This window comes from Motacilla alba, chromosome 3 (genome assembly GCF_015832195.1).
Source record: "Motacilla alba alba isolate MOTALB_02 chromosome 3, Motacilla_alba_V1.0_pri, whole genome shotgun sequence".
NCBI lineage: Eukaryota > Metazoa > Chordata > Aves > Passeriformes > Motacillidae > Motacilla > Motacilla alba.
In genome coordinates this window covers 84235818-84262203 of record NC_052018.1, presented here as the reverse complement: position 1 = coordinate 84262203, position 26386 = coordinate 84235818, and the positions used below count along the sequence as shown (strand labels likewise).

Here is a 26386-nt window from a genome sequence, read left to right as displayed (position 1 = left end):
CTTGGTTTTGAAATACAGTTCAATATTTTCCTTACCACTCCTGCAGAGGAATATTAATTAATGTCGTAGTCTACTCCTTACGAGATTCTTGTAACTAGTTGGTTGCTGCATTCTTTGGAAGCATTTTAGTTGAACTTTATAAAAATTGACTTTTACAGAGCTGACATTATATGAAATATCTAGGGTTTTGCTGTTTTATTTTAATCATCTTTAAGTAATCCCATTCTTAGTTATATTAATTGCATTAGAAATAGTGTTTGTCTTTGATTTGGGTCCAACATTGTACAGTTGTTGTACACAACTGTACAAGATTGTTCTTTGCTGTTCATAATTTTCAGGGTTTCAACAAATTGTTCGTTTTACCCTCTTCCTCCCCTGTAAATAAACAAAGAAACTCCAGAGTCAGAGAAATTAATTTATGCCCATTTTAGTTTTATTTAGCTCATTACATATGAATATTCTGGTTTTCAATCAAGGCTTTTAACTTCCCCAGAAACTGTTTAACACTGCAGGAGTTCTATGAGCAACCTTGTTTTATGTCTTTCCCATTTTTGAATTGTAGTTTAGTGAAGATAGCCATATGTAATACACACGCTTTTCATGAGAAATTTAGCTGAGCATTGCAGTGGGAAAGTATTTGTTGTATATCTTTTTGCCATTTGCTTGCCTATTTGTAAGTATTTATTCTTTATTGACTCGTTATTGCAAGCTCGGCTACATCTTTTTCCATTCTGAACAGATGGCTATGACATCTTGATGGATCCTGGTGAAGATGTAATGAATTATTCTTATACGATCTCTAATACCTTAGTTATATAGCAAAGACTTACCAAATAATTTGTCTGTGGTTTCCTTTAGAAGTTTTTGCAGTTCCTTTGTTCCCATTTGATAATATATGGAAATACATAATAGCCCAAACAGACTGACAGTCCTCATAAGCATGAAGACTCACAATTCATGCTAGTTGGTATCCTGAAATTCTTCAGACTACCCTCGCTTGAATGAGAGTTTTCCTTGAGCCAAGAGGACTCTTTGTTTCTATTGATTTCAATGGAAGGGTTTACAATTCTTGTCTAACAGACCACTTAGTAAAAATGGAAAGAAAATGGAATGACCAAGTCTTTTACTCTGAAAATGAAGTTTCTGCAAAACAGATACATGGGCAGATATGTGGACAGACGCCTTTCTCATCAGAATACATTGTCTGAACAGTTATTCCCAAGGGTTTGTTTTTGTCAACAGTCTTAATGTTCCTCCCTCAGAAGAGATCAACTTGCAATCTTAATACTTCTCTTGTAGAGAGTTATTTCCAATTTTTTTGTGGGTTAAACCAGCAGCCTCTGGCATGATGGCTGCTGAAACCTCCTCAGAGCTCTCATACCAGGACCAAAATCTGGTTACAGGGTGGTGTTGTAAGAAGACACTGTGGTTCTGCTTTCAGTCAGAGATGATGTCATTTCATGCTATTGTTTGACAGATTTTCCCAGACCTAACTGAATAGCAATGTAAATTTTTCCTGTAGGTTTCATGCATTAAACTTTATGAAGATCTCGCTCTGAGGAATAACCCTTTTACAACAAACAAACCAAAAAACAGTAGGTGGCCAGACTCAAGACTGGAAATGCCTTTTCCAGATTGAGCAGTCTTGAAATTTGTATGGGAAAAAAAAAAAAAAGAAAATAAAAAACCACTAAAATAAGTACTTTAAAAATGTCCGATATTTATAAATTTTGATCGCTAATACATGCTGCAATAGGATCTGTTGGTGTTAGATACATTTAAAAATCAGTACAGTCATGTAAATAGACAACTGTGTTTGATCATTTTTAAAAAACAAAATAAGGTCTATGTTTATCCCCTTGCATGCTTCTACCTACTCAGTGTAGTCCTTGAATAACTCCCATCCATACTATTTAATTTAAAAATAGCATTCAGCCAAATAATTTCTTTGTAGGCAGTTGAAGACCCAGCACCACACCTGGGGGCCACACCTATCCTACATGTTCCTTTAAAATTAAAGTTTCTTTAAAAATAACATTTGGAGTTTCAGATGGCTGTAAAATAACATTTCTGTATGTAACAGCATAGAATAAATGCTTAAAATCTCTAAATTAGTGAGTGATAGAATAGCATACAGAGTATCTGCCAGAGTCTTGACTGATATGCAGGCTTCTACCTCCTATAGGCATAAAACTGAGTCCTTAAATCACTTTTATCTTTTCTTACCTTAAAAAGTAATCAGCAGCATCCAAAAGCCTCATTATGTTTTTGTTTACTGTATTTTGAATAGCTACCGGCTTTGAGAGTTTAGCCCATTAGCAATATTACAGCAATTTCTATTTCTTGGTCATGTCAGATCTTGTTGGCCTAGTTCAGAGTTTGGGAGACATGACTGCCACCCTGCTGACTTACCCAAGTTCAGTGGGACAGCTGTAACTTGCACATTTCAGCGGAGGAGCCTATTGAACCAAATTTTTTTGCTTAATATGAAAGCTGAGAGAGTTCACTGGGTCAGAAAACAGACAGAACTCAAACCTTCAATGAGAACATTCCTAAACACACAAATTCATGATGTGGATTGAACCTGAATTTTACCAAAAATTTCAGCTATGTGAATTTGCTATAAATGATGATGGGTTTGCTGCAAATTTCTCATTGTGTGAGTTGGGTATATTTGTGTTTTAGTATTCAAGCCAAGTTACACAATCTAACAGGAAAGGTATCATTAAAATTAGGTTAATACAAACTTTATCTCCTTTTTATGCAATCCTGTCAGCTGGGGTTTCATGAATGTGAGTGAAAGAAAATTTTATGCTTTTTCCAATGATCTGAATTATTTTTATGGTAATGACTATTCCAGGTCACATTGTAATGACTTGAAAACATGTGTTTCCTGGTTCTCATCCTGCAGGATATGATAGTTCTTCCTTAGATAAGAATTTTCAAATATTTATTCTGTAACATGCCATGGTAGTGAAGAAGGAGAAGAGGAATTTTTTGGCTCTTTGAGTGAAATAAATTGTTTTCTCTACAAGTTTTAGATTAACTATTCCACTGTCCTGCCAAACCTTTGTCTTTATCATTGTTTTCTTCTCTTAATTCTGTTTTTGTTTATAAAATGTAGACATTGCTGTACATAGATTTCAATTTCAAAGCTAGAGAAAAACAAATCCAATAACACCTTGGTTTAAAATAACACAGAGTTTATTTTTTAGAATTAAGCCCAGGAGAAACAGGATGTCAATAATTTTAATGCACCATGGCACTCAGAGGTCATTTGAAAGAAGGTGAGGCTATTTTATGAAATTATAGATTATTTAAGGAAATGTAAACATCCTGATTGAAGATAACACATTGACCATGGAAAAGAAATAAGCTTCACTACTTCACATGAGGAGAATGAAAACACAACTACTCCATCAAGCTTTCAACGTCTCTTGCAGTCTTTTACTGTTATTAACATTTTTGTCTTCCCTTATTTTCTCCATAAATGTCACTGTCATTACCCATAGGCTGCACCATTATTCTGTAGCTGATGTATGCTCACATTATACTGAAATACAATTTCAATGGTCCTTCCTAAGTTTCATTCCTTTTATACTATTTTCAGAATGGGTTTGTTTACTACTTCATATGTTTCTGTATTTTCTTAAAATGAACAGCATAAACCAGAAAATTTCCCCTTCCAAAGTATTCTGGGGATCTATTTTTGTGTGCTTTGTTTGGCTGTACAAATTTGATGCCTTTTCAAGCTAGTGCTGGAAAATTATTATCAGGTTACCTTTAATTTTGGTTGATGCATTTCTGCCAGGCAATAGCAATAATCACTGTAATAGTTTTGTTTTCCAAACTTACTTTACTGTTTTGATTTGTACTCTCAAAGGCAGCACATGGCCAGAAGAGTTAAATACTTTACATTGCAGTGTTATGTATGAGTAAGCACATGTCATTGTTTATCTTAGGCTGGATCATGAATTTTTTCCAGGCTTTCTGCACTTAATACAAGCTTTTTCTGCAACAAAAGCAATTCTAGGGGGTCAATTCAGGCTGCATGTTAAAATTAGTGCTGGAGATGGGATAAATGTACTATAAAGTTCTGCTCACAAAGCTGCCTGTTTTTCTACAAGGCCAGCATGAAACATGAACTTTACACTCTCAGGCCATCCCACAGAAAAAATATATTTTCCTGAATTCTCTTGCTCTTTTGGATCACAGAACAGTAAATAGTGCACTGTATCTTTCTTTGATTTTCATATACAGAAAGGGTGGAGCATTTCTGCATGCTCTGCCATTCAGACATTCCCAGTGGTTCTATTTTCAACTCAAAATTTTTGAATTAGTAACAGATGTCCCGATTCTTTCCACTGAAAAGGGGTAAAATTTTCTCTGTATTTTAAAGAAATATTTTTACACTTTTACTGATCATTGAACCCTGAGTCCTAGTTTTTGTTACCAGCCTTCTCTGTAAACAGTATCTTATATCACAGAAATCTTGCTGCAGTCAATGGGAACTTATCCTGATACATGTATGTATGATGAGGTGCACCAGAATATATTTAGAATTACTTTAAAATGCAGCTTATGGACCAGTAAGGGGTAACATCCCAGTATTGCACATCCCAGCCTGTTTAGGCGTGTTTTGCCTACTTCTTGCTTCACTGATGTAAATGAGTATAAGACTTGGTAATGCTGACCCTGAAAACAAGATATTTCATGCCAATGAAATGAGAAAAATGTGTTAAAGAAAGCAGAAGAAACTGCAGAATTTGGAGAAGGAGAAAAACCTTACACCAAAATTACAAAGCAGGTGGCCTGGAAAAGAACTGGTATATGTGCATATGTTACTGGTAATGCTGGTCCATTGGCATTAAACATAGAGAAAACTCTTGCACAGCAGAAATCCTAGGGAGTTTTACAGCTCTTTTTCAAAATGGATTTGGGGGTCTTGGGTAGCTCTGAGGGAGGAAGGCAGACTTGTGGGTTGGACAAAAGAAAGACTCAAGAGGGGGAAAATCAAAAGAGAATCAAATTCCAATTTTAGGAATATTATTTTTGAGGTTTAGGTTGCAACCTGGAGGTTGAATTTAAGGTGGAGCTATTTTGCATTCTTCACAAAGTTTGAGTGTTGAGTCCTCCCTCTTTCTGCTCCTGAACTATCTTCATTCCTGTAATTTATTTAAGTGCAAGTCTCATCTTTCTTCTTGCTTATTTATTGATGTATATGTACTGGTGATAACATAGATGCTGGCATAAGCTCTCATTCTCCTTAAGCCTTTGATTGTTTTTGTTAATAATATACAGATACAATGTATCTTACATGGATATATAGATCATCCAGCAGTAAGAACTGAAAATAATACAAACTGTTGTATTTTTCTCTAGTGATTTTAAAATATTTGAAGGCCAAATAAGTCTTGACATTCTGGCACACAAAAGGAAACAAGCAACGTGTTGTAAATGTAAAAAGGCACCAACCATTTGTGCATGTAGAATTCTTGCTTTACCTGAAAGGGTATGGAAAAGTATTTGCTAATGCATTATTAAAGAAGCTTGATTTTTTTTTTTTCTTCCAAGAATATTGAAAATATTCGAGGTATACTTAGGGCCCAATGTGAAACAGATGGAAGAAATACAGAAGCAAACTGCATTGTGCTGTTGTGAAAATACCCCTGGCTCACACTTAAAAATATTTCACATATTTTAAATTTTTGAAGTTAAGCTTTACTTATGAACATTTAAAATTATCTTGAGGAATTGCATACCTCAAGCATTGAGACTTTAGAGAAGTGATGTGAAATACAAGTATTTTTCAGGTAATAGAAATCTTTTGTCAAAAATGCTTTCCAGTCAGTGGAAAACCAAACTCAAGTCTTCTCTTTGCTTTAAGACCCCTGGGCTGACTTGCTGCATTTATCTAAAAAGGATTTAAATAAGTTCAAAATCTCTATCTTTTGATAACTCTGAAGAAGTTCTCTTTTTTACCTTGGGGCAGGAGGAAAGATGTCGCTTGGATGTCAGGAAGCTTTTGAAGTTTTCAAGCGGGACCATGCTGACAGTATAACCATTGAGGACAACAAACAGCTTCTGAAGCAGAGGTGGGTGTTACTGGAAAATACAGCTGGGGAAAGACATCTGAGAGTTCATTAGCAGTCTGGGCAGGAACACATCATTTTACACCAGACATCCCATGCTTCTGTTGAGGACTCGTTAGAGGCCCTTCACCTTTTGTTACTTAAGACATTTCATATTCAGACGGCACTGAGTGGTGATAGAAGAGAAGTCTGGATAGAAATGAAAATAGCATGAGGAATCTTGGTGCATATTTCCACTGGTTTTATTCATCTTCACAACCATGTTGAAGCAATGTGGCAATGACTTTCATGATCAAGAATTATCTAGGGGAAGTAAAATCCATGGGACTGAATCAATTACTGTAATTTCCATTGTCAAAAATGCTTTACTGACTTCAGCATTGAATTGGATAGTAAGCTAGGAGATGCTTAACATATGCATGTCTGGTGTTCTTAACCTGTTTGCCAAGTGATTTTAGCTTCTTTCTGCCAGTTTTGCATTCACAAACAGAAATAATATTTTCGTCCTCCACATCACATTTGTTTTTAATGTTGGCAAAACACTTCATACGTCTGGTGAAGATAGTGATAATGGCAAAATATCGAAAACATGGATTTTCATACGGATTTTAAACCTCACAAATTAAACCACCAACACTTGTCTATGTTGGTTGGATAACAGTATTGCTTCACTGTCAACTTTTCAAGTGTTAACCCTCCTAGTACTGCAAAAGAAGTGCACGGCTTTGAGATTGCAGATGCTAAAAGTGAATCTCTCAATCTGTATTTGTAACTAATATTTCCCCTAAGAGTTGCTTGGGGGTATTTTGTTTTCTTCTGTTTGGTTCAGGGAGGTGTTTGTTTGATTGTGAGATGTTGTGGTTTGGTTTGGTTTTTGTAGAGTATTTTTGTCCTGAGGTTTTCTCTTTCTCCAGGTTTCTTCTGCTTTCTTCTGTTTTCTTTAACACAATTTTCTACCTCACAGGCACAGAAGACATTTTTTTCAGGCACACCAAGTATTATACTCATTTATTTCAGTAAAATGGAGGCAAGAAATTATCTCCACATCTTTGTGACTTACTCAAGTTCTTGCTATTTATCACTTTTCTGAACTGATTAATTTTTTACCTGGATCTATACCTCAGCCACAGGAAAGCAAATTGCTAAGGTATTAGATGTATGTAAGCATTTATCCATGTAAACTGGATATCTAGCAATGCCTTTCTTCTGATCAAGTTATCAGATCGTGCCACAGCACTGCCTCGTCACTGCATAAATGATTACACTGCAGTCATTTCTGGTGTTGCTGTTCCATTGAACACTTCATAGTTACAGCATGATAATGAAAGCAATATGGTTCTGAGCCATGCTGTGTCCTTCCTCTAGTCAATCACAATTCTTCTGTACTTCTTCTGTATGTTATTACTATGAAGCAAACGAGTATTTCCTTCTGGTTTCAGAATATATAATAGAGATGAGCAGAATCTACTAAGTTCTATGATAGATTTGCTTTCCTTAAAGGACAAATATTCATACTAATGCCTTGTGTAACCCCTCTCTAATAGGCATCAGCTGATTGCTGAAATCAGTGCTAATGTGAATTTTGATACTTTGAAACAGGCAGTTTCCCCTGCTATTTGCAGTCATTTTTAGCAAAGATGCTTAGCTCCAAGTTTACCGAGTTCATTAGAATGGATTTGTATCAAATCCAGTCTGTAATTTGGAATGCACCCTCTCAACTACTAGTTACACAAAAGCTCTGTTACCCAGCCAGTGTTCAAATTGCACAGGAAGAGGAGTGTGGACACCACATGTTTAAAGGTTACCATAGCTTCCCTTTATATGTAGGCTTCTCTTGTTAATAATTTTGTTTATAGTTGCATAACCACTTCTGTCATACCACAAACAGTGTTTGGTTCACAGATTACTTATTTTTAGCCATCTTACTTTTTTCCTTTTGGTATTTTGGGTAGATTTTCTTGGTTTGCTAATTATCGTAGAGTCAGAGAGTAGGCTGAGTTGGAAGGAATCTTTAACAGTCAGCTAGTCAAACCCTGCTGCAATAAGCAGGGATATCTTCAACTAAATCAGGTTTCTCAGAGCAAAGTCAAGATTGACTTTGAATGTTTCCAGGGGTGGGGCATCCACCACTTCTCTGGACAATCTGTTCCAGTGTTTTAGCACTCGCATTGTAAAAGATTTCTGTCTTAGACCTAGTCTAAATCTACCCTAAAGCACTACACCTTGTCCTATCACAACAGCCCCTGCTAAAACATTTGTCCCCATCTTTCTTATCATCTCCCTTTAAATATTGAAATGCTGAAGTAAGGTCATCCTGGAGCCTTATCTTCTCCAGCTGAACAACTCTAGCTCTCTGTCTGTCTTCCTAAGAGAGGTGTTCCAGCCCTCTGATGATTTTTGGGCCTTGCTCTGGACCCACTTCAACAGGTCTATGTCTTTCCTGTGCTGGATACAGTGGTACAGTGGTGTTGAATACATTGAATGCTGGTAGCTTGGTGTGCAGCTGCACTCCTTGGCAGGAACCTGAGGCAAGAGGCCTTGAAATGGCACTGACCCTTCACATTACAAAGGACATAGGGACCTGGTGGTTCCAGCCAGGTGGACAGACACTTAGAGACACAGCAGGAACCCGTGCCTCAGGATGAAGGGCAGAGACTTTCATGTTTTTAGACTGTGAGGGTATAAAAATCCAGGGTTTCCTTTGTTCAGGGTCCCTCCTCAGAGGCACCAGTTTAAGCTGTTATCCTGCTGTTGCATCATGATTAAATTATTTTAAGGACCCAGACATCTGAGTCTCTGCTATGGGAAGCTTGGGGTTGAGCCAGTAAGGAAGTGTTGTCTAACTGTGTGGTAAGTGCAGGGAGTCAAGCAGTTCACTTGTTGGCTCACTCACTGCAAAGGGGCTTTGGTCGTAGCTCAGATGATGAGAGTGTAACTTGTTTTGGCTAAGGACAGGGTTAATTTTTTGTAGTAGCCATTCGGGGGCAGGGCCTGGAGCCATGTGGGTGTAACCAAGACCCTATTGTTATTCAATACCATGCTATGTCATGGCCAGGGGCAGAAGAAAAGAATAACCTAACCCTAACCCTCTCTCATTTCAGATAAGAGCATTCCTTTTCCCTTGGGGGAAGTGTGGCAGAGTGGTGGGGTAACACTGGTCCCAACTGAAGGAGCACTTTGGGTGGCATGGCTGTGGTTGGATCAAGCTGCAAACTTTCTCTTTTACAAACTTTTGTTATGAATATTGTTGCTTTTATTATTCATTTCCTCATTTCATTGCTGTATCCAGTAAATTTTTCTTATCTCAAATGATAACCTTTCCTTTTCGTGCCTCCAATTGGGCAGGGATCCAGTGGAAGTGTGGTTTTTTTAGTGGGACTCCTAAATCAGAAAATGCCATTCCCAAACCATTCTGGTTCAATCCCTACACAGGCAGCATCACTATACTCTTCCTAGGTTATCCATCTGTGCTTCTACTGCCTGTGCATTTCCTGCTTGCACTTGAGATTGATTTGCAGATCTCAACTCAGTCATGCTGGTCTCTTGCCTTTCTTACTTGATTTCTTGCTCCTGGAGGTTTTGAATTTTTGCACTTCATGGAAAACATTCTAAAAGACCTACTAGCTTTGTTCTATACCTTTGTCCCTGAAGGCAGTTTTCCGGGTGATCTTATTGACTAACTCCTTGAAGAGCTGGAAGTTTGCTTTCCTAAAAAAGTTAGGGAGCCTAACTTTACTCTTCCCCTGACCCATATCCCTCTGGACTGTGAACTCCACCAATGCATAACCACAGCAGCCCGGGCTGCCTTCAGTCTTGATGTCTCCAATTAGCTCATTACTTTGGTGACCAACAGATCCAGTATTGTGTCCCTCTGGTAAGGCTGTCTATTACCTTGCTTAAGAAGTTATCCTCCATGCAGTCCAGGAGTCTCTTTGATTGCCTACTGCTTGCCATGCTACTTTTTCAGTAAATGCTGACTTTGAAGTCTTTTTGAAGTTTGAAGTCTTCCAGGGGGACAAGTCAGTAAGCACATCAATGCCTCTGTCAGCTGAAGCATGAAGGCCTCATAAATAGGCTCTCCTTGATCAGGGGATCAGATGTAGTAGATGCCTGTAGTAGATGCCACTCAGTTCCCTTTGTTGCCTCAGTCTCTGATTCCTACCCATCAGCTATCAGCCTGCTCAGATAGCTATTGTTCAGAGACAGCTCTTCACACTCAGACTGCCTCTTGGTTTAGAGAGCACCTCTTCACTTGTCTCTTCAGATGATCTGTAGCCACTGGTAGGCAGTGGGATTTGCCCTACCAAGTTTCAGTAATGGCAACCAGATCACAGTTTTCTACCAGTGCGATGACTTCCAGCTTCTTCTGTCTGTTGTCCATGCAGCATGCATTGGTATAAAGGCACCTCAGCTATTGGCCACTCCATCTTCTTACAAGATCACACCTTAATTCCTTTGAAATACTTCCTTCGTGTTCCCCTGTTGGCTCCTACTGCCTCAGGAGTCCCTGGCACATCTCAATAAGACATCAAGTGTGCATTATATCATTCTTATAGTAATTGAATGGTGAACTGTCAGTGAGCCTTGGAAGTTTCACTGTGAAGGTCACAACTGTTGCCTGGGCTGTGAAATTATTCATATGGATGTGACTATACATAGCCATACTTATAAAATATAGATGTACTTTTTCTGTAACTACTGGTGTAAAAATGATCAAAGGCAGTCAACTAATTAAATACTGAAAAGCATTTGTTTTGTTAAATGTATTTATATAAATATATATATATATATATATATAAAAAAAAGAAAAAATCTGGTTTTGAATAAAGCTTTTCACCTACTACTTTAAAGCTCTTCACAGGTGCAGTAGCTTATACTGTAACTCAGTAATATCTCTAAACTTAAAAAGTGGGAAAACTGATATAAAGTCAAAGATAATTCTAGTGAAACAAAATTTGCCTTCAAGTCGCCTATGGGAAGTGCCTTTGTAAGATAGAAAACGTAATCTTCTACAACTTAACAGCAATTCTTTTTCATTTTTCTTCCATGCATTAATAACTGCTTCCTTGCTTAAAATAAACCACCCTGTGTTGATACCCAGACAGAATCAGATTTCTGCAATTTGAACTTTCTATACCTGACTTCCAGAGAAGTTAATAATATCCTATTTCTTAATGCAATCATGTTCTCTTAGGACTGTTTCTCTGAAGAGGAGAAAAATGCATCCTATTTTCTGGTGAAATATGCTACAAAGCAATCTTTACAGTTGTGCCAGTCCAGTGTAACACGTGCTGCACAAAGCTTCTAAATCCCATCTTAGACAATATTTCCAGTAATAAAATTCTACTGAGCTTACAGATGTGATGTAAATCTAGTTTCCTTTATGTTGTTCTCCATTGTTTTTTTCCATTTTCTTCTTTCCTAGCTTTCTGGTTTTTAGCTGGTTAAGAGTTAGCTTGTTTTTTCAGTACCTATGGGCAAGTTTCATGGAAAGGATGAGTTTCACTTGGGTCACTTGTTGTTTTCATTTCTAATAATTAAAAACAAGTGAATACTCATTTAATTCACTGAATGTCTCTCTCATTTGACAGTCTCTGAGTTTGTCCTAGTTTACATGATGAGTTAGAGATTTGTTTTCCAAGATGTTTATATTTTAATTACTGGCATTTGCATTCAAAGAGTGAAATCTTTGCCAAAAACGCTTTTTCCACTAAAATTAGTGGCTAAATTCACTCTGAGGTTTCATTGTGAGTATTTATCTTGTAGGTAATAGAAGCCATAATTTGGCAATTTCAGCCTTTTCTGTTGACTGGTTTCCATGTAAGATATACATGAAGTTTTTTCAGCTAACAATCTAATTGTTCAGTCATCACTATGCATATCACCTTAATGCTAGGTAATGTCACCCTTTTTTTATTAAAGAAGTTTTGAAAATGGCTTTGTCTCATTCAATATTAGAGTCAAGTCTTGTGTATTTACCTGACTTATTTTGTTTGACAAGGATTCATAGTCACAGATGGAATCTGTTGAAATGTCATAAATTCATGCCAAATTTCAGTTTATGTTATTGTGCTGGTTTATAAACTATGGTGTTTGAACAACAGATGCACAACCTATTCAACTGTTGGCAGTAACCTGTGAATAAAGGCTGGATGAATCTGGCTTCAACTTTTCCAGATAAATCTCTCTGTGGACATGAATCAGAGTCAACAGCCAACATGAGATTTGTCTCAGAAATTAATAAGGAATAAGTAATTGATGAACTTACTATAGGACCTGAGGGAAAGAAGGAGAGAGGTACTTCAGAGCTTCTTTCCTTTGACATTTATGCAATCTTTAATGCCTGCTTGGGGACTCTAAGTCAACCCCAGTAAAAAAAGCTTTTCTAAAGTCTAACAGAAGCTTCAATGGCTTCCACCTTTTTTCATGTAAGAAGGAGTAAGTGTCCAGGAACCCGCCAGCTTCAGCCATTTAGCCTTGTGGAATTCAGCCTTGAAAGCATATGTTTGTGAGCAGATACCTAAGTAGGAACTTGAAATTCTTACTTGTTCCAGTGTTATGAAGAAATGAACTAATTGAGAAGGGGAAATTTTTCACATCCCACCTTTGTAGGGAGAAGCCATATTTTTTTACTCTGTTTTGATATTTTTTGAGTTAGACAGAAGTACAATTTGTGGATTTCTTCAGTTTCTTTGTCTAAATCAAGACTCTTCTAGATAGTTTCTCTTAGACCAGATAATCTCTCCTAATGGAAAATTGTTTCCAGTTAGCTCTACTAACAAATGAAAAACTGGTACTGAGTAATTCTGTATTTTATTGTGATAAGCTTCTAGAACTATTTGTTCTTTAGAATAATTCTGTATCATTATGCTTGCATTGACAGGTTTGATGAAGCTAAATGCCTTGGAGAGAAATTAAATGAAGTGAGAAATAAAATAAGTGAGTACATTTTAACTTCATTTTACCTTTAGCTGATGAAATCACAGAATTCGAATATATGGGAGGAAATTCTAGTTTCTAAAAGAAAAAAGTCAATACAGTGCCAAGACTTCCAATAAGGTAAACTGTAAGCTGATGATAGCAGTAATAATTTTATGTACAAGTTTTGGTTATTTCAAATACTGTAATGTAAAAACCAGTTCCCTTCTTTATTTGACAGGATGTCTGAAATTTATCAAAAAACGAGAAGTTAAGGAATGGGATTTTTAATTTTATTTTGGAGTAAAAGGATCCAAAACCATAATTTGAAAAATTCATATCCATGGATTAAGGATTGTATTTACCCATAAATTTATATGACTTCTGATAAAAGATTACCCCTCTGCACTTTGTACAGATTAATTAGAGCTATTTTGAGGAGTGCCTCAGTTTGGTGGGGAGTTTGATCTTTTTTTCTTCTAAGGCCCCAACAGTATATGATTGGTATCCAATTTCAGATTGTTCAATGTCAAAAATCATCCATAGATATATTCAACCCCAAGGCAGGTCTTATTTGATCCTCTTAGCAGCCTTTGATATGTTCCTAGATGATTTTGGAGTTCTCTTGATTCCAAATCACTCCAGTTGACTCCAATCCTGGAGGCTGTCCCGGATTTGTCACATGTTAAACACGTTTTTTCAGTCCCTGAAGTTCTTGGAGATCAGGTCCATGTCCTCCATTTTGCACACATTCAGGTGAGCCATGTCTCATTAACCTTTCCGATGCAGACTGTGAGGGACCAGATTGAAAGGTAATCTGGCATCCAGAGCAAGTGGTGTAGATCTTGCTCTTATTTTCTATCTCCTCCTTCTTTGGATGGCACCAAAATAGATATGGACAATGAAGTCCTTGTCATCACTTCATGTCTTAGAATAGCAGATGACTTCTGGGAGAGGACAAATATCTTACAACACAGCTGCCAAGTGCTCTGTACTTAGACCATGGCCATGATTATATTCTCTGTGGTCATGAATGATAATTATTGCCAGATTCTCCTCCCAGTCACCTTTGGGTTCACCGCAAGTCCCTCAGAGATATTATGCAGTATATTTATATTATATCAGATATGCGGAAAGCCTCAGCCATGTTGGCAAAGTGTTTTCAAACCACAGCACAACTGATGTTTGGAATGGATCCAGAAGCAGACACATCAGGTGCTGAGCCTTCCTGCAGGAGTTGACCACTTGGTTATTTGTGTAAGACATGACACTGGAATTCACCTGTCTTCTTTCAGTAGGTTAATTTCCCTCTGTCAGGCTGGCCAAAACATAAATGTCAATATCTGTGCATAGGTATTCATAGATTGACCCATGCAAGAAGAGTTTCAGTATCTACCTCGCAACTATGGGTTTCTGCAGTGTCCATAAAAACGCACTTAACTCCTGCCAAGTAGGCTTTTTACTGTGACAAATTTGGAAAAACAAGTGAAACATACTATGGAGGACTTTTTCCCTCTGCTACCATCTTGAAGTCTATGTTGTCCTGCATTCCTTCTGTCTCTTAGATTTGCTCATCTATGTTATACCCAAGAAATTCCTTAGCCTAAATAAGGTGTAGCCAAAAGTCAGGCCTGACTGCCAGTCTTTCTCTTATGGAAGTTGAAATTAATTTTAGAGCAGGAACAGTGAACACCAGCAATAAGCAGCTACACACAAGCACATCTTTCTCAGTATCTAGGGTTGCAACTGTGCTGCTTGAAGAAAGGAGCCTAGCTGGCACCCTAAATGCATCTTTTACCTGAGGGAGAACAAATGTTTGGAGGACATGGGAGACAGTAAAAGATGCAATGGGACACAGGCCAGTCCTGAAGGTACCACTTGCAATGTCATGCTAGGACAAGACTTGTGTGATCTCTAAGTCCCTTGAGACTTGAATCTCTCAGAAATAAGGTTTCAATGTGCAATGCAATGTAGATATCATGTCTCAAGACTCTGTATCCATGGATTGCTGCAAAATCTGGAAGAAACCCTTGGTTTGGACTGCGTTTACGTGTGTTTTTCCTCAGTAAGTTAGGCAAAACTTCTGCTAGCTGTAGTGCAGTAGAGTATGGATTTAGCTGCAATTAAAAACATCTGTTTAAAACTTTGCTTTTGGTTTGGCTTTTTTGGTTAAGTTCTTCAGTGTTAACATTGAAACAGTGAAGTATATCTGGGAAACATGAGTGATACAACAACAGTATTTGTAAATTAAAAAACCAAACTGATGCCTTGAACAAAGCAAGCAGCCATGTAACAAATCTGTAGTGCTGCACTGAGCTTGACAATGCTTACATGCCTCCTGTCAGAAATTGTAATAGGTTGTAGACCACATGAATGCTGAAAACGTCCTTTAAGAATCAAGCTAGAAATGTCTCCAAAGTTCTAAAAAAAATTGCACAAAGCACATTTTGGTCTTGTTTTGGTATATAAGTGTAGCTACAAGTGAAGCATTTTCAAACTGAAAATTAATTACCTTACTCCCTTTTTATTTTGGTAGCAAAATGGGAAAATAGTATTTTCATTGAGTTTTTACTCTAGTTCTATTGTATAAGCAAGAAATTCTATGTTGTATCCATTTATAGTTATCTATATCCTGATCGATGTAGATTATGCAGATGTAACTGCTTTCTCAATGATTTTTATACACTGATGTCTGAGGCTTAAAAGTGATCATACTGTAAATTCCTTTCTTCAATTATTTCCATGTAACACTATGCAGCATGTGAAAATTAGCACTCTGGCTAATATAAATATTAGATTTTATTCATCTGTCCTTTCATCCAGCTTTTCATGTCCAGCTTTGTTTAGAACATATTTGGTAATGTATCTACCTGTAAGCACCTCCTAAGAATATTTCAGATTTTGTATCCAGTTCAGCTTAGTCAATGCAATTACACTACTTTATACATTTTAACAGCCTAAAACATTTTTTTCAATTAAGTCTGTTTCATCATAGAAGTCATACTCAAAGGATCATTAAAGATGCTAAGTCTACTAAACTGCCAAATTTTTACTTAAAATGTGGTATGAGAAATAAGAGTCATCTGCGGCCTACAACTAGATCCTTAATTTACTTTTATTGTTGTTTTGGTTTTCTTAAGCATTCCTGGCTGCCTTGTTGTGCACAATCAAGAACAGATCCCATCAATATCAGTTTTCATTATTTCTAAGTTACTCTTAATAGTATAAAGCTAAAAACCACAGAGGCCATAATAATCCATTTCATGCAGTCCGATTATATATTGAGATAGTGACAGCAGCATCTGGCTGTAACTTTTATGCAATAATTACCCTTTCATTCTGACTTTGGAAATATGAGTGTTTTGCAGTGAAAAATACACACAATACTCCAACTCCTTCTCAATTACACTAGCATTTCAAAAACATCAGGAAATTAGGACTGTAAAAAGAAATTTGTGGTAGGATTTTCTTGGTAGGCTTTACCGCTTGCGCAAAAAGATTAAGGAAAACCATGTCTAGATGTACGGTGGATTTCAAGTGTGGAATAACTATAATATCAGAAATGAGACATTATGATCAGCATGCCTCTTTGCTAGCATACCACTTAGTCCTGGATTAAGTCTCCTTTTATGTATAATAGCAGTACAGGGATTTTTTTTTACTTTTTTATGAAAAATAATATGTCTTAGATTTTTCATTATGCTTACTTTTCACAATGGCTTTCTAGAAGTAAGAGGATGAATTTTATTGAGGATGAAAATTGTCTTTTTTTGATACTTGTAAAAAAAAGAAAAAGAGGGAAGTGTTTCTAACTCAGGGTCATTTTACTGATACTGTTTGCTGTATTAGGCACAAATAAAGGAGCTGAGGGCTTTGATGCAAGCATTGAGGGGCAATTCTTTTTGCAAGTTATTGCATAAATATACCATAAAAAAGCAGAGAAACTGTATAGATTTTGAGCATGTAGACATGTCTGGATTTGTTTGAGTGAACTATTCAGAATTGTTTACATATGGCTGGAGAATGTACTCAGTGACTGGGCTTTAAAAGACAAATACAAAAAACCAACATGAGTGAAACTGGAAAAAAATAACTGAGAGGTCAGGAAATAATGAGAACTCTGTAACCAGCGTAGGAGAAGTGGAAAGTGGGCCAGCACTGACACAAAGTACATTTTTCCCTTTCTAGTCCAACATTAAGAACTTTCAAAATATATATTTTGCTAGCTAAAAAAAAAGTTTCTTTTCTTGGGGAAAAAAAAGTGCTGTGTGACTGCCTGTGTTTTTGTATTGTATCATTTTCAGAGAGTTAGGGTCTCTAACAAGAACTCTAGATCCTTTTGGTGTTGCTGAAGAAGACAGTGAAGGAAATTTGATGCTGAAGCCAAAGATTTTATTTCAGAATAGTGAAGAAAATTTCTCATTGCAAAAATTTGAGTTTTTGTGCCTAGCACAGTGTGGTGAGTCAACCTCAGCTGACTATCCAGCAGCTCTTTCACATCCCTTCCTCAAAAGAATAGGGGGGAGAAGTAGGAAGAAAAAGGTTTTGGGTTGAGATAAAGATTAGGACATGGCTTAACAACTACCAAGTGAAACAGATTGAAGTCAGAGAAATTTAGTTTAATTTATTGTCAGTTAAACTAGAGCTGCATGGTGAGAAGCAAAGACAAAACCTCTGAAAAAAAACTTCTCCCCTTATCAGGGCTAGCAGGAGGGGTTTTTTTCTAGGATGCTGCTATCAACAAGGTGGTTTTACACTATTACTGCAAATATTCTGTGTCAAAGTACTCTGACAGTAAGGACTACTCTACATCTGAACAAAGTAGAAAGCATTAAATAACAAAAAAGACCCAACTGCTACTACAATAATGAAAGGGTGAGTTGGGGAACTACAACTTCTATTTTCAGTGAAATTAAACTGATACATTCATTCAGAATTTCACCACCAAAGAAAGTTTCCTATGTGCAAGAATGTGCTGTGTGTTAGAAGCCTTTAAGAGTGGTAAAGATTTCCATTTCCCTCCTATAAATGTCTGACTGTTTTGGGTTATTTTTACCACTATTAGATTTAGTTTTTTCCTAAAGGGAAAAAAAACATACTAAATGGTATTTAATGCCCAGAGGGAAGCAGCTGTTGTTTTTAGTCTGTCCAGAAATCAGCTAACATTATGATTGAAGCTGGAAGAGGAAGAGCAAACTCATGTGGGAGTAATAACTGTGTGAGGAAACAGGCACTCTCGGAATGAAAAAGGGTAGGTGGGTGGATTATGTACACATGATGTTGATGGTGCATCTATACCCACAGGAATGCTGAGCTATTGCACTGCTCTGCCTCATTTCAGGTTTTGATTTTTGTGCACAAGATCATAGAATACCAAAGCAAATTATAATCTTTAGTGACAGCAGGTTCTAGTACTGCAAAGCAAGGTTATTGAAGAGTCCTCATTTAATTTGCTTGCAAATTATTCAAATACTGTTCATATGTATCACAGTTAATGGCATGCTCTGCTGAAATAGTGAGGAGGGAGAGCAAGGACAAAACATATCAATGCACAGAGATAATATTCATTCTGATTCACTAACTTGGATGTCACACTTGTTATTTCTGTGAATGCCCAGTAGATATTAAACCTACTCCAGAATTTTAAACCCAGAATTTTTATTCCGCTTTTTTTCTTTGTGCAAGATTCGATGTATGTATACATAAAAATCAGTCTCGTTACTGTCACTCTTCCTCCCCACCTGGATGAACCAAGCAGACCTACATTAAACTCGAAAGTAAAAATATTTCATGCAAGGGTTTTATTTACGCCATGCAAGGGTTTTCTTTACACTTACACAACTTTATGAAGAGCACTGATAGCAGCATTTTTGCACAGAGAGAAAAATAAATAAGACAGATGAAGTTAAGGTTTTTTAGGCAGAGGTGGTCTGAGAGCACTCTGTGGTGTACATCTACATTGTTGTAGCTTCACATGTGGGCAATAAGTTACTTGGAAAAAGAGGGATCAGCTAGTTGAGAACCAGAATACCAAGGCTGATACTAGGAATGCTGCACATATTTTAAGCCATGATTATATGAGCTGAAAGAATTAAGGGAAGTCATGCACGAGCAAATAGCATTTTTAAAACGTTTGCTAAAGTATCTGTACTTTGGAAGGATGGGATCTTTCTGTTAGAAAAGTTCTGTGCTTTACATAGAACCTAGATGAAATGAAAAAGCTGTGATGATTTGCTAGGTGAAGAGAAAACCCATCAAAATCTATGCACTGTTTTCTTCAAGCTTTATAGTATTGGTAATATTATCTATTTCTTTACAGTTATATAAATGTTCTGAATTAAAGACATTAACTTACCGGACATTGTTTCAGCTGTGAATGAAGTGAGGCTACAATAAGAGAGAAATTACTGTGCTTTGAAATGCATTCCATTCTTTAGTGTAATATTCTGAGATACTTATTCTTTTATGGAAATAAACACTGTGACTTCCTAGTTGCTGATTTAATTCACTGTTCTAGTGTAATTCCAAAAACTATCAAGTAGTTACGAAAACTTATATGTGCTCAGCAAATTTTACTGGAAATGACTAGTGTAGAAGAAAAATGGCAAGATTTTGTTTAAAAAGGGATTGAGAAACTTCAAGAAGAAAGGTTACATTCCACAAAAAAATATGATCCAAATGAGATGCAAACAACTCATAACTAAATATATTCTGTATGCAGATTTAATGAGCAGATAAGTCAATAATGTCATTCCACAGCATTTCATTCTTCAGGTGGCTTGTATTCTCAGCAGAGACCTTTAAAATCCATGGAACTTGAAATCTTGAAATCCTCACTAAGGAAAAATTCTAGCTGAGGTCAGTTTGAGTTCTACTTGTGTATGGATTGAAAAGAAGATTCTGAAAAGATTTCCATATTTATGTTTATTGGTTTTTTTAGTTGATCAAGGGCAACAAGCATTAGCTATAGATTCATAGAATCATTGAATGGTTTGAATTAGAAGACACCTTAGGGGTCATCAGTTCCAACCCTTCTGCCATGGGCAGAGTCACCTTCCACTTGAACAGGTTGCTCTGAGCCCTATTCCACCCAGTGCAAATGGGCACTTGGTGCAGCACATGCTGTGCAGCTCATTCAGCACATTCTCTATCAGGTGTACTGTGTGTGCCTTCTTCAAAGCCAGTTCAGTGTCAGGCTGCATGTACCATGATTTATGTGTCCAGCATCCCAAGCTGGATTGCTCAGTACCTGAGGAATTCCAGATGAACAGCCAGATCAGTGATCTAGAAGAAGCTGAAACAGTAGTTTATTATGAGAAGTAGGAGATTTGACAGAATCACATCAACGTAGACTGGAAGCTCTCTGAGCAAAAAAGCCTGCCTGCCTGCTGCTTCACCACTTCTGTCCTGCTCTGGGATATATGGAAAATTAAAGCTTCAATACACATAGTTTCCGCTGATTTCTCCAGGAACACTGCCTGTCCATTACAGATGTCCTCTGTCACTTAACAGAGACAGTCTTGGTATCAGAACACAAGTTGTATCAGAAAATAGTACACAAACATTATTTCTTCCAAACTTCATCTCAGGTGTGTAACTATACTTCTCAGGTATGTAACTCTCTTGCTTATTCCTCAGTGATGTGGCTTATGCCTAACATAACAAAGCACATTAGGTCTGCAAAACCTGCAGCCATCTGTAAGAAAAACAGAAGAGAAAACAGGCCATGGGGACAAGCAGTCCCCCAGATGTAATTTCCCAGCTGGGATGTTATTCAATGTGGCCCAGTGCCTAGAAGCCCCAGTCTGTTTCTGATCTGCAGGTCAGTTTCAAAGCAGTTTTGTAATAAACGAGGCATGTTTATGTGTCTACCAAAAATAGCAGTAGCTGTTAAAGCTGAAGCCATTCAGCATGGCTGACACAGTCTTCAGAATCTTTCTCCTTAATTTCTTGGCCCAATTGTTTGGCAACTTAAGCTGAAAAAAACAAAGTTCTTATGTGTGTTTGTTTTGGATAAATACCTAAGTTTCATGCCATTATGACGGCAGTTTTGAGATCTATTTTTTTTAATGTTACATTTTGATTTTTGGAAGCAAGGAATTGAAAACACAGAAAAACATCTGAGTTTCTAAAGATATTATTTTCTTAGCTACTTGGTCACCATCTGCAGTTTCTTCTTTGTTAGAAATGTAATTTACTTTGCTTTGTAGGATGCTACATCTTATTTTTCTGTTTGGTTACAAATCCTTCAGTTTTAACATATTTCCTTCTTTCCATGATGAAATATAGCTCACTTTCGTCCTGATTCTGTTCAGGTTCTTTTTCTACCACTTCAGGCATGATTTCTACGGCCTAGTTAACCATGGATCTGTAAAGCATAATCTAAAAGGGTGTGGTCTTTCACAGTGTCTTCTGGAAGCTCTCTCTCAAGGTGCTGTAAAGCAGAATAGGTGTCATGACTTTCACACAGGCCTGGCAGGTAACTACCATATGGTAATTGGTTACTATCCTTTTGGGGCAGATTCAATGCTGTGATGGGCGTTTCCACAACCTATTTTCTTGTCCTTTGAGCATCCAGTTGGATCATAACATAAAGCAGAGAGATGGAATGTATTTTTTTTTTCTTGCTAGAACTTCAGTGAAAGGTTCATGTTAATGATTTTTTGTTTGTTTCCTTTTTCACTGTGTTCATAGTGAGAGTAATCTATTAACTACCTTGTTTGTAATCAACAGATCATATTTTGATTCACATGAATTTTTTTTAGAATCTCAAAAGTCTCTGCCAAGTCAACAAGGATTAAATTGTCTTGAAGTAGGGCAGTTATGTTTTCTGAGTGTAATTCTAACCAACCTATGACTAGGTCATTTATAATACAATAATACTTTTAGCTGAATTGAGTCCCCAGAAAGCTGATAGTAAGATGTGAAAATAAGGAAGAGAACCACACAAAACTATAAAGTCTATTATAAAAGCCTGTGAAGTGTTACCATCCCTTTCTGAAAACAGTAGAGAAAGTCTGTCTTTGTTATACTTATGGTAGGCATTGTACATGTTGTAGGTCCTAACCGTAGGCAGGAAAAATCAGCATTTTCCAAGGCTGAGGATCAAGACATGAGGGAGATACCAAAAAGGAAGATGTGAGGGGGCAATATTGGGGCAGTGACATGCTCCCCTTACCATGCTTATTGTAGCTGCAGTGTCCCTGGAACTCTGGGTTTTGTGGCTTTTGTAAGCCTAACCCTGAGTGGAGCAGAAAAATCAGAATTTTTCAAGGTGAATTTCCACCTTGTGGGTGGTGCCACAGGTGGAAGAAAGCAATGTTAGGGTTGGCATGTCTTTTCTAGTTGCTGTGTCCATGAACTTCGAGGCTCTGTGATTTTCTCAACACAAACTGTAAGCGTAACTCTAACCCTAAGTGCAGCAGCAAAAGCAGCTTCTTGCCCAGTTGCCCAGAGCATCGATTGCACCAAGAACAAAGCTGTTGAGGGAGCAATCTTTGGGAAGCAGTGTGTTCCTTTATAAATACAATGCTCGAAAACCTACCAAAATTATACCAAATAAAACCTAAGGGACCAAAGTTAAAAGAAGGGACAAGAGATGAAATTCATTAAAATAAATGAAAAAAAATTATAAAACAATAAAAAGGCATGGGGTGCATAAAGTACAAAAAACAGAATCAAACCCTACTGAATTTATCCTCATTGAAATCATAAGAACTCTTCCTTTCAGGAAAGGAAATTAAATCTTGAAAACTGCAAAGAAAGTGTTACACTCAGAACTTTTCTGTTTGTGTTACAAACAGAAAAGGAAGTGTTACAAACACTTTTTTTTTTTTTTTAATTTAAAAAAATTTGAAATGGAGGAACTAGAAGTAAATGGATAGGGATGAAATGAAATGCAGTGAAAAGGATCAAAACTTGCCAAAATTATTATCACTGAATTTGTAAAATCAGGAAACAAAGCCAAAAGAAAAGATGGAAGAGATAGATAAAATGAAATGCCTAATGGAAAAAAAAATCTTCAACTAAGGGAAAGCAATGGAAAGGCTTGAGATGCCATGAAGTACAGGGAAATGAGCAAAATGTTGTTAAAAATTTCCTCATAAAAACACAAGATTTGATTTCTGAAACTGTATATTTCAGGAAAAATTACTTGACAAAAAAGAAATCGATTTCTTCACAGATCTATTGTTTGACATGGTCCTCTGATTTTGAGATTTCAGTAAAGGCTAATTGGGGCAGGTTTTGGACTTTTTCAGTAAATTTCATGGCATGCCATGCAACCTAATTGTTTTCACTCAGGTGAGAATTTTTTTTTTAATTAGGCAGGTCATTTCATCAATATACTCACCTATATTTTGTCTGCATTTGTTCCCTGGATTTGGGATTTCGGTACAATAAAATTTGGAAATTCTTCAACCTTTTCAAAACACCTCATTTCATCCCAATCCATCTGCTTTTAGTCACTAAATTTCCAAATTTTCTGGGTTTTTTCAATTGCATTTTATTTGATCCTATCTCCTTTACAGACTGTTTGTAATGCTTTCTTTTCTGTTCCCAAGATTTCATTTTCTTTCCTGAAAGGAAATTAATATTTTTTTCTTTCAAATTAAGCTAGTCCTTTCTTACAGTTGTTCTCTTGTCTTTTCTGTTACCTTGTTTGATTTTTTTCCCCTGACTTTGAAACTTCAGTGAGGTTAATTTAGGTAAAATTTGGTCCTTTTCACTCCAACTCATTTCATCCTGGTCCATTTGCTTGTCTTCACTGAATTTCCAAATTTTCTAATTTTTTTCAATTGCGTTTTATTTGATCATGTCTCCTTTCCTGAGTGTTTGTAACGCTTTCTTTTCTGTTTTGGTCCATATCCTTGCACTTCATGGCATCCCATGTCTTTTTGTTGTTTTCCCTTTGGTGACAATTTTTAAATTTTTTTTAGATTAGTCAGGTCATCTCATTCAATTCTTTTCCTCCTGTCTTTTCTGTCTTCCTGTTTTATTTTTTCTCCTGATTTTAGAACTTCAGTGAGGTTCATTTTGGCAAGTTTTGGTATTTTTCACAGCCCTTAATTTCATCCTGGTCTATTTCCCTGTTGGCTCTCTATTTCCAAATTTTCTCTTTTTTTTCAATTGTGTTCTATTTCATCATATCTCCTTTACTGTTTGTAATTTTTTCCTCTTGAAATTAACCTTAGTGAAATCCCAGAATCTGGCAATGGAGTCAAATGAGAAGACAGGAGAAGATATCCATAAACTACATATCTATGAAAGAAATAATTTTCACCAAAGAGAAAACAATAAAATTGCATGAGATGGCATGATTTGCAGGTAATGGATTGAGGCTTGCCAAATTCTTCCTCTTTGAAATTGCAATATTTCACTTATTTTCTGCAAAGGAAGAATTTTCTTTCCATAAAGGAATTTAATCAGAGAACGAATTGTAACCAATACTCTAGAAAGGAGAAATGTTCAAAGGCATTTTGGTTTTTTTAAGCCTTCCCCTAATTTTGTCAGAAAAATTTACTATTTTCTTAGGCATAGATACCCAGCATGTGAGTATTTTCATGGTGTAAGGTATGGATGGAGCAATGGTGTTTTATTGCCATGGTCCCCTTGGCATACTTTTTCCTGTGCACTGTCCCTGATCTCTGGACTTCCAAGTTTTCTCTGCCTTAACCCTAAGCATAACCCTAACCCCAAGGAGAACAGTAAAATTTGGCTTATTGTGAGGCTGATATGTCCAGCATGTGGGTGGTGCACATTCAGAGGTATCATCCCTACAGAGGTACACCTATGTTTATGGCAGCTGTGCCAGAGCTGTCTCTTCTGCTGCTGCTGCTGCAGCACAGTCATGCTTTGGCCATTTTCAGAAAAGAGAGAAGGGCACATGTTATTGCTCTATCTTCCTCATTCCTTAGCTGGGGTAGGACTTTTCTTATCTAATCTGGTATAAATGAGACTGGTAAGAGAACCAGGCAGTTCTAGTAGCTTTGCTGAGGTCTTTTTCTTTTTTCTGCTCCTCCTTATAAGAAGAGGATACCATCTTTGGTAATATAAAGTAGTCTTTGCAGCAGCACTCAGCAAATCTATTTCAGAAAGTAGAAGTCTTTTGGCTTCAGGGGGCAATGCATATGTTAATGGCAATGCTAAATATTGTCCATTGTTTCAGGGTTGCTTGCATATGTTTGGTTTTACTTTCAAACAATAGGCAATGCCCCAGGGTTACAGTACGTCTTCTGAACGGGTCCTTGAATGAGAAAACTTGATTTGTGAAATGACTTATTCAGAAAATACCAAACTGAATGAACTCATTTGAACAGTTCTATTATGCTCCCCTGGTGTGCTATTCTTTAAACAGAAGAACCTTATTAGTGTAACAGTCACTCCAGGCCCAAGATGTTAATGTTTTCTTTGGCTCTAAGTTGGAATGTACATATGTAGGAATCATTTTCATTTTCTAATTATTACAAATGATGTTCTGTTCTTTACAAACAGAACTATTTTCTGGGGAAAAAGTTATGCTCAGGAAGAAACCAAATAAACATTTTTTACTTAAGGTTTCTCTAGAATAACTAAAACTAATTGACCAGGCTCATTGGATTTAATCAAGCCATGACTATAAACTTGGAAAAAGATTCAGTAACATATTTCTGCCTGAAAGCTGTCTTTTGACTAAAAATAGGTAGTCATTGCTAGATTGCTACACTGCATTTTGCTGTTTTATTAGGCTGTTTATTAGCTATAGTATGTTCTTATATCAATCTATTAAATTTGCTCTTTTAAAGAAAAAATGCTAGGTGATAGTTGATGCTATATTATGAGGTGTGTGTGTGTGTGTGTGTTAAATCCTACAATCTTTTGTACAAAAAGTTTTCCTTGATCATAGAATCACAGAATATACTGACTTGGAAGGGACCCATCACGATTATTGAGACCAGCTCCTGGACCTGCACAGGACAACCCCAAGAATGACACCATGTGCCTGAGAGCATTGTCCAAATGCTTCTTAAACTCTGTGAGGTTTGAGGCTGTGACTACTTCTCTGGGGAGCCTGTTTCAGTGCCCAACCACCCTCTGGGTGAAGAACCTTTTCCTGATATCCAACCTAAACCTCTCCTGATGCTGTGTCCGATGCTTCCAGGGCATGTTTGGCCCTTCTGGCTGCCAGGGCACTGCTGACTCATGTTCAAGTCACCAAAGACTGAGAGCCGAGGTCCCGTTCTCCAGCACTGCTCTCCAGCCTCTCATTCCCTACTATCTACAGACAACCAGGTTTGCCCCATACCAGGTACAGCATCCAGCACCTTCCCTTGTTGAACTTCATCTAGTGGGTGATTGCTCATCTCTATAATTTGCCAAGGTCTCTCTGCAGGGCCTCT

General features: G+C 37.0%; 1 protein-coding gene across 6 annotated transcripts in view; it reads left to right on the top strand.

Moving 5' to 3' along the window:
• KIF6 (kinesin family member 6) overlaps positions 1–26386 on the top strand; it is a 154855-nt gene that overhangs the window by 88512 nt on the left and 39957 nt on the right. For all 6 annotated transcript variants that reach the window (XM_038132387.1, XM_038132383.1, XM_038132385.1 and 3 more), the window contains 2 exons: positions 5993–6095; positions 12976–13031. In XM_038132387.1, the coding sequence (XP_037988315.1) occupies positions 5993–6095; positions 12976–13031 (159 nt within the window). The remainder of the gene's footprint in view (positions 1–5992; positions 6096–12975; positions 13032–26386) is intronic.